The sequence below is a fragment of the Lissotriton vulgaris genome, chromosome 1_1 (assembly GCF_964263255.1).
Source record: "Lissotriton vulgaris chromosome 1_1, aLisVul1.2, whole genome shotgun sequence".
Classification (NCBI taxonomy): domain Eukaryota; kingdom Metazoa; phylum Chordata; class Amphibia; order Caudata; family Salamandridae; genus Lissotriton; species Lissotriton vulgaris.
In genome coordinates this window covers 2,085,105,945-2,085,121,087 of record NC_141685.1, presented here as the reverse complement: position 1 = coordinate 2,085,121,087, position 15,143 = coordinate 2,085,105,945, and the positions used below count along the sequence as shown (strand labels likewise).

At 40.8% G+C, this 15,143-nt stretch overlaps 1 protein-coding gene across 12 annotated transcripts in view; it reads left to right on the top strand.

Annotated features, from left to right (window-relative positions):
- CALD1 (caldesmon 1) overlaps window positions 1-15,143 on the top strand; it is a 555,479-nt gene that overhangs the window by 218,558 nt on the left and 321,778 nt on the right. For all 12 annotated transcript variants that reach the window (XM_086921091.1, XM_086921074.1, XM_086921047.1 and 9 more), the window contains one exon: window positions 4,729-4,851. In XM_086921091.1, the coding sequence (XP_086777217.1) occupies window positions 4,781-4,851 (71 nt within the window). In that variant the 5' untranslated portion in view covers window positions 4,729-4,780. The remainder of the gene's footprint in view (window positions 1-4,728; window positions 4,852-15,143) is intronic.

Here is a 15,143-nt window from a genome sequence, read left to right as displayed (position 1 = left end):
AAGTAAGATAGCAATCCTTGTTACTTCTGAATCTAGAAAGGAATTTGAGATCCAGACTTGCTCATTATTATTGGGATTTTTATTTTCATATGTCACTGCATAGATTTGATGGTCGTATAGACTTGTATCAATCTGGATCAATGTTTGCATTTACTTAATTTGTTTTTTTGCCTATCGTTGCCATCTCATTAAAAAACCACCATATCTTTGCCAGTCGTGTGATCATTTTAAAGGCACCATCCATCCCAAACTACTAGGCTACTTCCCTGCTGAACCTGATCACAAGCAGCCCTGGATGCGTTTTGCCCCTACTTGGACTCATCAATAAGGTGCCGTTGGAGTTTCTATGGCATATCAAACATAGAACGTATGCCAAGGCAGACCAGTGCCACCAACAACACCGGTAAATGGTCTGGTTGTAAACAATTCCATTAATTTCGATTGTTATGCTGTTATTAAAGACATGGTTTAACCATAAAATAAATCAGCCTTGGCTCGATTTTAAAACTCACAACATAGTGCTAATTGCAAGGCCAGAGCTCGGACTGACACCCACTCCCACCACTCTCTGAATAGGATAGTTTGATACCATAGATGCTATAGTAATGCATGATGTGGCTCCTTGCCCTTCCACAAACACAGCATTACAGCAAGATCCAGACCACAGGCCAGCTGGTACATAGAGGAACTCAGGCTGATGAAAAACAACTGCATATAACTGCACTGCAAATGGAGAATGAGCCAGCACAAAGCAGACAGGAGCATGTTAAATTCCGCCCTAAGACACTATATCCAGATACTACCACCAAATGATCCGGACCACCAAACGCACTGCTCTGGCAGACTGCATCAATGCCAGCACCAGCAGAAGCTAAGAAGGAAATTGTGGAAGATGTTGCTTCACCATTGACTGCCTCCATTTCAGTCACCCCCTTGCAGGGACTCTGCAACAATCCCTCTCAATTATTCAGCAAACTATAATCACCGACATTTACAGCAACTTCAGCCTGCATCCAGACCTAAAGGCAGTCCTCAACCTCCTGGACCTCTCTGCAGCAATTGACACAATCTCCTACCCCATCCTCATCCAAAGCCTAGACGTCGTGGGTCTGCTTCTTCCTGACTGGAAGGATCCAGTCAGTGAGCCTGGCATTATGCACCTTGGAAGACTGTGACCTTATCTGCGGGGTTATGCTAGGATCTTCCCTGAACCCAACCCTCTTTCACGCCTGCATGATAACTCTAGTCAGCATCATCCATTGTCATGACATCAACAACCTCTCTTTTGCCGACGACATGCAACTCATTCTCTCCACAGCAGAAAAGATGCCCAATACCCAGACCAAGCTCATTGCCTGCATGACTGAGATCACCCACTGGATGAAGCCCAACTGCCTGAACACCGATAAGACTGAAAATGTGATCTTCGAGAAGAGCACATTACTCCACCTGGTGGTCAACAGAGCTAGGACTGAAAAACGCCAACAACCTCGGGATCCTCATCAACAGCAAACGCAACATGACCATCCAAGTCAATGCCGTCACCGCCTTATTCTTCCATATCCTGAAGATGCTGAGGAAGATTTTCAAATGGCTCCCAATCAGCACCTGGAAAACAATCCTGCACTCCCTGGTCACAAGCAAGTCTGACTATGGGTAATCCGTCTATGAAGGGATAAAAAAACCTCAAAATATGGCTGTAGACTTTTCAGAACTTAGTGGCCAGAATCACTCTCACCCTTCCACACCACACCACACTCACATCACAACACACCTTAAGGAGTTCCACTGGCTACCCATTCACAAACTAGCACAACTCAAACTCCTCACCGACACCTTCAACGCACTACATAACACTGGCCCAGCATACCTCAACAATGCATCTTCTTTCACAAACCTACCACAGACCTCGACTTGTCCAAACACCTACTTGGACAAATCCCACACATATGGAAAACCAGATCCAGCATTCAAGCCTTATCCTACATCGCTCCTAAAGTGTGGAATGACCTGCCACTACACATAAGAGCCTCCTCCTCACTTCTTGAATTCTACAAGAAGCTGAAGACATGGCTTCTCGAGAACTCCCACTAGACCCTAGGTGTGGCTAGATCCACACCAGCTCAGCACCAGGAAACCCACGTGGGAGATACTGCGCTCTGAAAATGTGCAGAACATAATGTAGCATAGTATACAATAACAAATGACACAATGCCAGATTTGTTTGGCCATGGTAGAGGAATAACTCAACAAGATGGCCCTTTCTGTTTATGAGTAAGGGCGTTTTCCAGATGTACTCCTCTTTGCTTCAGACATTGTATATCTGTATGTGTGCATGTTTATGGTATTTCCATAGGGCAAACCCAGCTGAAAGTAAGTGGAGCACTGTACAGAGTCGAAAGCAATGCTACAATGTGTGAATGCAGGGAGAACAGGATTCTAAGAGTGATGGTGGATTGTTTTTGCATCTGTTGAGATGTTCTTCAGAGAGGTGACTTTTTGAGCTTTCCTAAACTGGAGCAGGGTTGGGGTAGACCTAATGGATATAGGGATGTTGTTTCAGATCATGAATCTAACAACATGCCTGACATTAATTCTGTACAAAGGCAAATAAATCCTCTTGCTCTTTTTCTTATGATTCGCCACGGCAAACCACAAATATAGGTCTGTGCTGCTGGAGGAGTAGGATTTTCTATGGCCAATTCATCTTGCAAACCATGATTTAATCCTTTGAGGGTTGCTGCTTTGTTACAGTCATTCTGCCTCCGTTACTAAGTAGGTGAAGTGAAAGATGTTTTCAAGGAGATCTGGATTACCTTGTGTGAGTTTAAATTAACTCAGCTTCACTTAACGGGTAACTACTCTTTGATCAAAGTTTCACCGAGTATGTCTTCAAATGTACCACAGTTGCAGAGAAAGGAGCCATGGCTAGGTTTTTAACTAAGTGGGACAACACAAAAACAAATATCACCACTCAAATAATACGGCTGGGTGGCATAAAAAGTTTAATCTTAACTGTCAGAAATGTCTGCAACTCTTGGGGCTCACCAGAGTATTAGTCACACGGCGTCTAAAACCATATAGTTCCTTGATTGATAATTACTTTGGATGGATGGAAAACACCTGTGCTGTTTGAATGGACACTGTTGATGACAAATGAGTTGGAACACTGAAACTACAGAAGGAAGCAGAACTACAGAAGCCAGCCAGCAATAAGGACCATTATACACCAATGACTGGTGGACCCAACAGTGCGGTATTTCTAATGTGCATGCCATTATTTTTGGAGACAAAAAACAAATTATCCCTTGATTCACGCATTCAACAAGAACCCCCTATCAATAGTGGAATTCTTATAAAACAATTAGATAAACTCAAAAAGATCTCACTCAAAGTCCCTGAAACACTTAAACAATGATACTACTATAGCATGCAGTGCAAACAAGTCAATTTATTTCTTTAGTACATGTGAATATTATTAAAACACAAATATTATACATTTTTTTAGCATAATTAAAACAATACAAACATGTGTCGATGGGTATCTGGTTATTCCATCTTTATCAAGATAGTCATTATGTTCACTTTTCTTTGTGGTATATTTGATTGTTATAGCCTGTTCAAACAGGTATATAAAGAAATATGCATTTAAAAGCCTTAAAATAATTCTACAATACTTAAAGATGGAATAACCAGATGCCCATGGAAATGCGTCGATGCATTTCTATTCATTATCCCGAGAACAAGTTGGACCTGTGGTTACAACATAGAGTATATTTATCCAGGCTAATCTTGCTAATATTATTCCCAGGGAATTGTTGAGTTAAAAGACACAGCATACTGTCTATCATTGTTCGTCCTCCCTATTTTCTAGGGTTCTCTGTGGTAAAAGTGACATAAGATGTTATGTTATGTCCTGATTTGATGAATTGTATTGTTTTTAATTATGCTGAAATGATTCATTGTGCTTTATTATAGGTGTTTTTATAATATTTGTGTTTTAATAATATTCACATGTACTAAAGAAATACATTGACTTGTTTGTACTGCATGTTATAGTTGTATCATTGTTTGAGTGTTTCTGGGACTTTGAGTGAGATCTTTTTTTTAGTTTATCTATGTGTTTTATATGAAGTAAGAATTCCACTATTGATAGGGGATTCTTGTTGATTGAGTGAATCAAGGGATAATTTGTTTTTGGTACTGATAGTACTTTACTCCCTTGGTTGCTGACAAGCGGTCTCTCTATGTTTAAACACATTATTTTTATAGATGCAGTATATGGCCTGTACAAGTCTAAAATTGATAGCATTGAGGTATTCAGGCAGCACAGGGGAGGCTTTAATTGTAGCTTGCCAATGTATCACTGATGTTTAAAATCTGATCCAGTAAGTCAATTGGTCCAGAATCTGAGCAGTGAAGGATAAGATACAGTACAGTGGGAAAAGAAAATGCAAAGACACCAGAGGTGCGCCTAACACCTTATTAGTCGGGTCACCTAAATGGTGATGCCTGTGAGTGGATGGGTGTGTTGATGGTGGAGACAGCCCTCTGGGAGACGGGTGGTCGTGATGTCTTCTCGGGACACTACATCCCCCACAAAAATCAATAGAAAAGTCAAACAAATTATTGTCTGGGATGGACCTCAAATATTATTCACTAAAGTGTGTCTAAGTTTACAAAGGCTACTTATGGATTGTAAATAGTCTTTCTTTTCATCTCTTACAGCTTCTGTTTTAGATTCATATATTTTGGATCCTCTCAATCGTAAACAGAAATCATGGATGATTTGGAGCGCCGCAGAGAGCTTAGGAGGCAAAAGCGTGAGGAGATGCGCCTAGAAACTGAACGGTAAGTCAATGGTCATCCAGCACATATGACTGAGCAAGCCTCTAACTTGTGGTTCTAGTTTTTGGACTATTTTATAATTAGCATATTTTATGTAGTTTTTGAATGTCCATGTCTTTTGCTATGCTTTTTGTGTATTGATTAATTCTGGATCACATTTCCAGAAATGGTAAGGAGATCTTTCACCTTTGGCTAACTTAATCTAAAATAACATGAATAAGAAGAATAGAGGAATTTTTGCAAGTTGTGAAAAAAGAGGGCTCACCATACAACAAATGTTATTTTTTAGGTTTTTGGGGGAAAGTGATAAGTATTATGCCAAAGTAACTTTTAGTTTCAGGAAAACTATGGCAAACTCCACATGTTACATAATGCCAGCAGTGAAAAAGGCATATCATCTCAGAGTTTATGTTAATTTTTTAGGAGAGGGTGAATATTCTGCTCCTCCTGCTCTGATTTGTGGTAACTAGAGTGAGTCCTTAATGCCCGCCTCTTCTTTGCCACCCCCTCTTTTTCCTAGCTTTTGTTTTTGGCTGGGTTAGTGAGCATTACTAGACCTAACTATCTCTATCCCTGCATTATTTTTGCTGTAGTTTAACATAAGAAATGCTCATTCGCATTTTCATGGCAAATGACAGACTTAGTATTATAAAATAGCAAATGCTTCTTGGTAACCAAATAAATACAGTACTTTTAATCTCATAAGTGGATGCCAAAAAAGGCCAACAGACTACAGAATAACTGAATCATAGATGAACCATTTCTGTGTAATAATGATACAGGCTGAAATCCATATAATCCCGGATAATAACGAGTGAAAAGCAGATTGCGTAACTACTAAACTTTTACTTTGCATATTAACCACCAGAATAACAAATATATATCTGACAAAATACTACTGTTCCCAAATTTATTATAATAACAATGACTGGTGAAATGCGTCTCTGAATTTGTAAAAGAAACAAATATTCAGGAAAATAAGATTTTCTATCCATGTAGAACTGTCAAATAATTATAAAAATTAGTTACTGGCATGTTTCAGCTTTAAACACAGGAATTCTAAATGGTTGACAACAAGCTTAACATTGTGAAACTATGCCTTCAAGGGAATAAAATTAATAATTGCAATGTGGTTTACACTTACTTTTCTTGTTCAAAAGGAGGTGTCAGGATTCTTCCACAAGCATAGGCAAAACACCTAGAATAGTTGATTTTTTGTAAGTGTCACGTTTTGACGATGTTATTTCCGTCGAGCGAATGAAGGCTGTTTCTAAAATAACAGGGTTTATTGTATGTAGTTGTGTGTATGCATCTGTTATAGATAGATGGGGGAACTCAACAATACTAACATCAATACCTAAACATAGTTTAAATAATGAATGACAAACACGCGGAGTGGAACAAATCATTGCCAACAATCAAGCGAACGGGCGAGAAAAGGGTGTAGCAGATCCGACAACAATGAGTTCAACTTAGAGTATCACAAGGGTGAACCCTTTTGCCACTGCTCTCCAAAGGTCATTTGAGGTGATTGGGCCTGATTATGGAATGGCATCAACTAGATTTTCAAATGTAGGTGGAAGACACCTAAAGACATCTCAAGCTGGAGGACAAATTTAGAATCCAATCTCACATTGTGGTGTTAATTAGTCATAACTGCCAAGGAGTGAGTGAAGTTAGACTCCGCCCACATTTAAAAGTAGCCAGTCAGCGCTAAATTGACATTCGCATTTGCTCAGCAAACACGCTGCACTCGGCAGTGTGTGCACTCATGCCACGCCGTCCTCATCAACAAAGTGGCTTCTTCAAAATTTTATGAATAAACAATCAGTGCAGCCAGTGTTTATTTGAACCAAAAGTCGCCCTTGTGTGCTACTGCACACTCTAATACTGCCTACACAAAATGGGGCTAGACCCAACTAAGGCGAATGGGGATAGGGGGTCATCAATATAGAATGAAAACAGTATCTTCTTTCACCATCTTTTAGCCAATAAAATTCAAAATCAGACATGCAGACATTTTTCATCATATCTGTATTAAATTAATTTACATACATTCAATTTGTTTTTTATATATATTTTTGAACTCAGGTTTGTTTTCAATGCTTCCATAACAGTATTAGATACATCATTCGCCTGAATTGGGTCAAGCCTCATTTTAAGTGGGCCGGATAGCCCTGTAAGCAGCACTAGTGTTAATCACATTGAATGGTGAATGAAACATATAATCAAAGTAAGATGATATGAAAGAGCATTCTGTCATAAAGGAGAGATAAGTTTACGAACAACTCATGTAGATGTTTAAAAGTGGTGCGTGCCATTTGAAGCTTAGTACTTTCCACATCTATATTTGGTTTTGTTACTTAAGAAAGGACATAGCTTTCTCTGTGTCTCAAGATGTCCCATTTCAGGGAAGCATTACTTCAAGATGAACTGCCTTAAATGCCCGGTAGAACATTATGGTCTGCATCCTCTATACCTTTGTTCAATTTTGCTATTTTACTTGTCTCGTGCATTATCTGCACACGTTTTGAGAAAAACTTCCTTTTGTGCAAATGCATATATCAGCTGAGCAACATATACTAAACTTATCAGAATGGTAAACTTGATTTGCAGCTTTGATATGTTGCATTGATGTGGATATATGCAATATGGACAACAACATATTTGTGGATTCAATTTTCTTTTTATATGAACTTAAATCATAGATTAATGTGTATGTTAAATGAAAGGATTTCCATGTTCAGTAATCACTCATAATATTGTATGGAATTAACATTGATGTAGTCTCTTTATAAAACAAAATAAGAAATTGTGATGACTTGTTCTTGCAAATTAGAAAATAGGGATGTACGTTAATGGTATAATATTTATATAAAACAATAAATGCTGTGTTTATAGACTTCATGATTAGATCCTCATGCATTCAGTATGATCTAACAGTAGGTATGTATGTGTGAGGTTGTGAACTTTACACTCATAAAACACTTGTATCCAATTACGTAACAGGACATACCTGCATGTTGAAGTCTGCATCAACTGCACTACCACATCAGTACAAAAACAACAGAGGGCAATTCACTAGGACAATCCTCATTGTATGGTTGAACACTTTTGGTGTGGTCTACATGTGGTTAGCTTATAGGTTCCTTTGCCTGCTTCCTAGCCAAACTACCTATCTTAATAATCCTTTCATCCCTGCTTTTTCTGTACTGGTCCCTTATCCCGAATGTACCATTGCTGTTCTTATTGCTACTTGGCCGCACCCTGTGCTTCCTCTTCTTCTTCCATTGTGGGGGATGTGGGAGTTATTATCATGGGTTTTGTCCCACAAGAGACCTTTAAGGTGATGCCAGTTGATCAGAGACTGTATATATTAAGCTGTTAGGGTGTAGGGCTTAGTGCCCTAGACCGTATATATGTCAGGCAGAGCCAGGACATGGCTCTGGAGCATTACTTGCCCATTGTCACTACTCTCCTTGATTAACCTGTAGTATTCATCTCTGGACTTTAACCAACAGAGGTGGCACAGTGTCATTAGGGCAGGACATTTCACCAAAGTTATTTTGCTAATCACTGAGTTTTGAAGGAAACCCTTCCTCAGATGAACAAGCCTTCTTATATATTCGTTTTGTCCTGTAGATTTTAGTCTGCAGGTTCTGGGATTTCCAATGCTTGGTTTACTTCTCCTTTTCATGGAGCCTATCCACATTTCAGTCATTTTTAGGTCTCGCCTAGGCAGCGCTTGTGCTGTCTCTTCGAGACATGCTGTATTCAGTATATGGGCATAAAGCTAAGCCTACTTTCTGCCCATCTTTTTAATTGGCTCCTGTCCCTGTCCTTGGTAAATTGTGGCTTTTCTTTGGTTAATAGACTTAGTAGTCCCTCCTTAGTACCGCATTGTCTCTTCTTGTACCTCGCATGAGGATACCCCCTGTTACATGTCTTGTTACTCCCTAGGTTTTAATTACAGCCTCAAGGCACTATTTTCTAAAAAGGCTTCAGGCAGGACACACACTTGGTCCTAATCTAGGCTGGCAGTGGCTACTTCACTCATTAGAATATCTCACATTTATATGAGACCGTCTATAAATTTCCCTTAATCAGCTCCACACAAAGTACAACCTAATCCAAAATTAAAGTAATAATTATTTTGTCACATTTCAAAGCTACTAATTGTATATATGGATATAGCTACAATGTCTTTGTAGTACTGTCTTGCATGCAATGCATTGTGGGTATAGCGGATTTACCATATCTTCTGCAGGCTGCAGTACCATATGTGACCAAAAGAGGTCCCCTTTTGGCCACATATGGTACAAAACCCTACAACATGGCTAGGTAAAAAACATTGCCATTTATAATACCAATAACTCCAACTTTATAGACATGCAGTGCTGGTGCCTTGCTCACTAGAGACCTCTAGGAGGAGCTTGCAGTACTGCATTTAGACATGCAGTGCTGGTGCCTTGCTCACTAGGGACCTCTATGAACAGCATGCGCTACAGCACCTAGACATGCAGTGCGCGTGCCTTGTTCACTAGGGACCTCTAGGAGTAGCTTGCGGTAGTGCACCTAAGCATGCAGTGCTGGTGCCTTGCTCATTAGGGACTAACAATCCAATCCTCTGGAAATGTCTTAAAATTGAACTTTTCAAAGATGCTTATGCTAGAGAATATAGGGCCTTATTTAGAGTTTGACAGAAAGGATACTCCGTCACACATGTGGGTGATGTCCCTCCATCATATTACAAGTGTTTTCTAGCCAATGACACTTTTAATATGGCCCTTGGTCTGGTGCACATTTTGCCAGATATTAACTTTTTACAGTACATAGTACTCTTTCTCGATGTTGTGCCTACCACGCTACTCCCCTAACTACCAACACATATTCATATGGCTGCACAGTCCCTTCTTAGAACTAGAAATAAAATGTAATGTTGTGACAGTGCTTCATGTCTACACTAAACCTTCATGAAAACCTTATACAACCCCAGAGGCATGAATTATAGTGCATTGTCTATACATCAAAGAGCTCTAAATCAGCAGCAAGGCAGAACAAGTGGTGCTGTTGAAACAACCTTACATAAGTTCATATTCCCATTTATTTATTTATACAAACTGCTTTGATTTTATTGTGATCAGAGCATCTTTTCTACTTTCTCCACTTGGAATGTGTGCTGAAAACCAGGTTTGCACCGCACTTCAGAAGCTGATTTCTTTGCTGGACGCTTCACGGCAGCTGCATAGAAAGAATCTTCTAAGAAAAAGCACCATTGTAACATAAAAATTTAATTTTTTCAAGTTACATTTCGGTAAACTAAAACAGCGGGTGGGAAATGGACCTTCTGTGAACCACACATAGCGGCTGTGATGGAGATAGTTTCCAGACCGTGCCTCTTCCATCGTTCTCTCTTAAATCCTGATGCCTGAATTAGACCATCCTCTCTGGCCATTGCTTCTATGAGTCAGGGTATCGTCCACGCCACAAAAGTGATGTTTTTTTATTGTTTTCATTTCTGATTCTCTGCATGAGGATTGGCCAGTACTTAGATGAGCTGGGACCTGGCAGAACTGAGGTGTACCATGATCAAAACATATACACTCTTTCAGACTACCTCAACTCAAAACTGCAATGCTTAGGGGCTCACAGCTATCAATGGAAACAAATAAATGCCATGGGTAGATTTCTGACTAGAAGTGGAACATTCCATGTCTCAGGACCAGTCTACGTTGCAGACTGTTTTAACAGGAAAGAAGAACGCTTTGTTTCAATTCAGTGCAAACCACCAAGCAAGAGAACTTGTCTTATAGGGCACCCGGCCACCATATTATTGTAACTTTAGAAGCATTCTGCGTGACATTACAGATAGTACGTGCGTGTGCTGCTCGCCAGGTGTTGCCATGTTCGTGCGTCCGCCGTATTTATTTTTAAAGTACTCTTATCGTCGTATTTCACCGAATATTTGGACGTACAGTCATGATGGAAAAATGTACACCAGTTGATGGCTGCAGTCTCGCCCGGCGGGAATACAATTCATGTTGCAATAGCAGTGTGCATCTTTGGCCGCAACATCGTGAGAACATGATGTATTTTCTCACAACTCGACCTGCAGCGCACACCAACAAGGCAACATTGTTTAGTGTGGCGCCCAGCCACAAGTTTGGAGTAAATTTAGAACAAATGTGTGTTATATCTACTGGGCTCATGGCTGATAGTTTCCATGCATCAGATATCTGTATTTTGAAAAGCAGTGTAATAATTTGTCATATCTTTACATTTGTGACTGCAGACCTCTTGGATCACACAGTTATTATGAAAAAATATATTTTTAAATCATTTACAAAAATAGCAAGCAGTTATCTATCGTAAAGTAAAACAGCGTTTCGAGTTGGAGAAACATCACACTACTTTGCAAAAAAATAAAACATTGAAGTGGGCATAAGTAAAAAGGGCAAATTATGCTAGAAAAAACTAAATTAGAAGCTACTACTGAAAAGCCAATCTTAGAAAACTGCTAGGGAGCGAGAGGCTCTTAATGTCTGCAGGGACAGAGTTCCAGAAGCAGGCAAAGCTGGGGGAGTGACTTGCCATAATGAAGCGGGTGTTCAGAGGCAGTTGAAATAGCCATTGCTGATTCAGAAGGGTCAATTTTTGATCTAGTGCTTAAGACAGGATCTCAACATGTCTTAAGCAAAGTAACTGCAGCATGGAGAGGTAAAGAGGAATATGCAGGGGTTTCGCCTCACAAAGTGGAGAAGATGGACTGTTTGGCTCCATACTCAGAATCACAGCCAATCGCCCTGGAACCACGCATTATTCTGATGTGATACTGGAGGAGAGTGCAAGTCATTCTTACGAGTTGCTGAACACTTTTGCCGATAGCAGAGACTGATCCCTTCAGCACTTTTCCATGTGTCTATTAAAGCCTTCACTGTTGGTCACCTGAATAAACTCCAAAGCCTGTGATGGTAATGCTTTTGAGAAGATCAACCAGTTCCATTTCCTTCTTAAAATCTGGAGACCAGAAACTAGTGAAGCACCATATCCTCCGTACATCAACAGATGGTTTCTGCCTGTTGGATCTTCATCAACAAGGTGTAGATTGAGTTGCTAAGATCATAAAGGTCCAAATATCTAGACAATAAATGACAAAAGATTTTTAAAAAACTTTACTGACTTGAAAAAAAAAACACTATACACGTTGACCTTTCAATTAGAGCTTAATTTCAACCAGTGGCTGCATGTGGGGCACACTGGCTGTGTTTCTAGGGGAACAACACTTATTTTTTCTCCTCAGACTTTCAGAAACAGCCAGAGAGAGACAAATACACATAAGAAAAACAAAGAGAAAGACAAAGTCAGAAAAGCAATGACAAATGGAGAAAGCTGGAATGCAAAAGAATCTGAAAACCCGAGATAAAGGGGCAGAGTGTGTCTGAGGGTCGATGCAAGAGGCATAAAAAGGAATGAATAATAGGTATGCATCCTTGGTATCTGGCACTGCTGATATTCGTAGCACCGGTCAAAACTTTGGGCACCAGCGCTAATTGCGTTGCAAATTAAGGTCTGGCTGTAATGTGCCCCTGCCCTCCTATTACAACCTGTTGGTGGCTCTGCATTCATTGACGTCTAAACCCTACCACTTTCCCTTGGCCCATGACCACTGCCAGATTACCCTTGAATTATGGGCTGGTGGTGGGAGAAAGGTGCCACTGTGGTAGACATCAACACCACCATGCAGGTGCCCCCACTCCAGTTAGCAGCCTTGCACTTCACCCTGGCAGAACACATGAATGGTATCAAACATTCTAGGAAAACCTGTACCCCTCTTGGGCATGTACAATTACTCAGATACCGCCCCCTCCACACCCACACACTGCTGGGTTGATTCCCCAGCCCATAGTTTTCACATTTTGCCTGCTGGGGACTGGAGACTTAGTGGAAGTTCATTATGGGGATTACAGAGGATTCAGTGGATGAAGGGGTGACAGGAAGTAGGGGTGAGAGGTACCATGTCCTCGTCCCAAAGCTTCAGGGAGTGCCTTTGGTTCCATCTGGCCTGAGGCATGAACATCAGGTAGTTATAATGCCCAGGACACCCTCTGTCCTGTGGGTAGGGTATGAGAGGCCTACAGCAGTTCTGAGCATATGGTCACATGGCCAGTCATATTTTTTGTAGCATTATTATAACGAGACTGCATGCGACCAGACAGCTGTCTGACTCCTTCATGATGTTTCTGTTGGAGAAAGAGGTGGGGAGTCCATCATACCATTCTGCATTCTCACCTTCGACCTAGTCTTGTAAATGTAGGGGTGGCCCTGGTAGATGGCAGACTGTTGGTGGAGGGAGACCACTGGCATCCTGCCAACGTCTAAATCTGTGCTTAATTTGATCTGATGGTTTCACGAGGGGCCCACTGGCACTCATTTTGATGACTGGCTTTTATTTTAACTTATCAGACTTTGACCAGAAGCAAAAGAAAGAAAAGCACACAAGGGAAACGAAGGAGGAAGAGAAAGATAAATAAAACATGACAAAGAAAGAAAGCAAGCATGAAAAAGAACCTGCAACATAAAGAGATAGGGAGTGTCTGGTGGTGGACAAAGGAGGCATGAGTTGGAATCAAGACTACTCATCCTTGGTATTTAGCACCCCAATGTTCGTAGCTCTGGGATTTGGCTTCTGGACAATACTTTAGGTTTCAAGACTAAGGGCTCTATTTTATTTTTGGCAGACAGAGTAGTCACCATTGGCTTGGTGGACACTTTACGCCCATTAGGTTGTGACTACTTCTTCCACAAAATGTACAAATAAACACCTAGTAGGCAGTGATTTATAAAGGCAAGGCCATCAAAACAGTTCCGGCCAATGCATTTTACTGTTTGTTACAGGGCTGCATCAGAAGCAAACAGCCTTGTGAAAACCAGTAATCTCTTTTTCTTTTTGTAAAGACAAAAAGTAATGCCTCCCTCACCATGGGAAGCTTCTCCCATGGTGGGCGAAGCATTAAAATGTTTTGCTGTTCCTTACCGCCAGGTTTACCTGGAGGTAAGGTACAGTAAAAAATGATTACATGTCCACCCATCCAAATTAGGTGGGCGGAGATGTAGTCATTTCTCCGACGGCCCTTATTCCCCAGGGCCATTGGAGGGGATTAGTCACGGCAGAGAAAGAGTAGTCTCCACCATGATTATCCTGAAGGTCCACCCGCATCTAAATATAGTGGGCAGACCACATGCTTGGCGTTGAGAAACCTCTGCCACCATTGCAACGGAGTATCCTTACAGCCAAGAATTAAATTGGGCCTTTATTCTCAGGGCTGGACTGGCCATAGCGGGCACCGGGCGATCCCCCGGTGCGCCACACGGGTGGGGGACGGTTTGGGGGCCCCTGGGGGCCGTTTTTGTTACAGGGCCGTTTTTGCAACATAGCTGCAGAATCGGCCCTGTACTAAAATCGTCCGAAAACCGGCCCCGGCAAAGAGCTCGGCGGCACCTCCAACCCCTCCCAATTCGGGAGGGGGCGTGAGGGGGCCGGCCAAGCACTTTGACAGGACTGGTTGTGATTCCCATTCCGGCCCTGTTTCTTCTAGCTCTGGCCTAAATATAGGCCCATGTGCTGCGTAAGGTCACAGCATTTAGTTAAATGTACCAAAGCTAATGGTTTTTTGTCTTTAATGTTTATTAGGACTAGCAACTTTTATTACCAGAAATATTTAATTCATATGTTTTAATATGCGTGGTATTTTGTTGAGATTTTTAAATGTATTGCTCAGAAAAAGTGTTTGAACATGTTTTCAGTGTTTGTATTTTTTGCCATCTAGTAGAAAAAACACAATACAGTTTCCAAATTTAAACAGATTCTGATTTAAAAAAGAACATTTTTCATTGGTCATGTACACTCAGGCTTTTTATCAAACCACACATATGAAGTGTGGCAGATACTAACTATATAAAACTAAGGTTTTGCCTTTCATGGTTTCAAGCATAGGATTACAATGATGGTATTATCTAAATATGACTATCAACCAAGGACTGCCATTTCCTAGCGATTATCATGTGGACTAGTTTTTAAACAAGATTTATGGATGTATATTTTACGGTTGAACTTCTGTGCTGCTTTGTGTGAGTGTGTATGTGGCTGTGTGTCCAACATTATGTAGACTAAACCACAACGTTCCTTGCTTTGGTCAAACAGCAACTAATCAGTTAAAACCAATCTCCTTGATAAGGAAAACTCTTTAACTTTGCGCCATGTTAGTTAAGCCACAGCTCTCTATACCACACTAGAC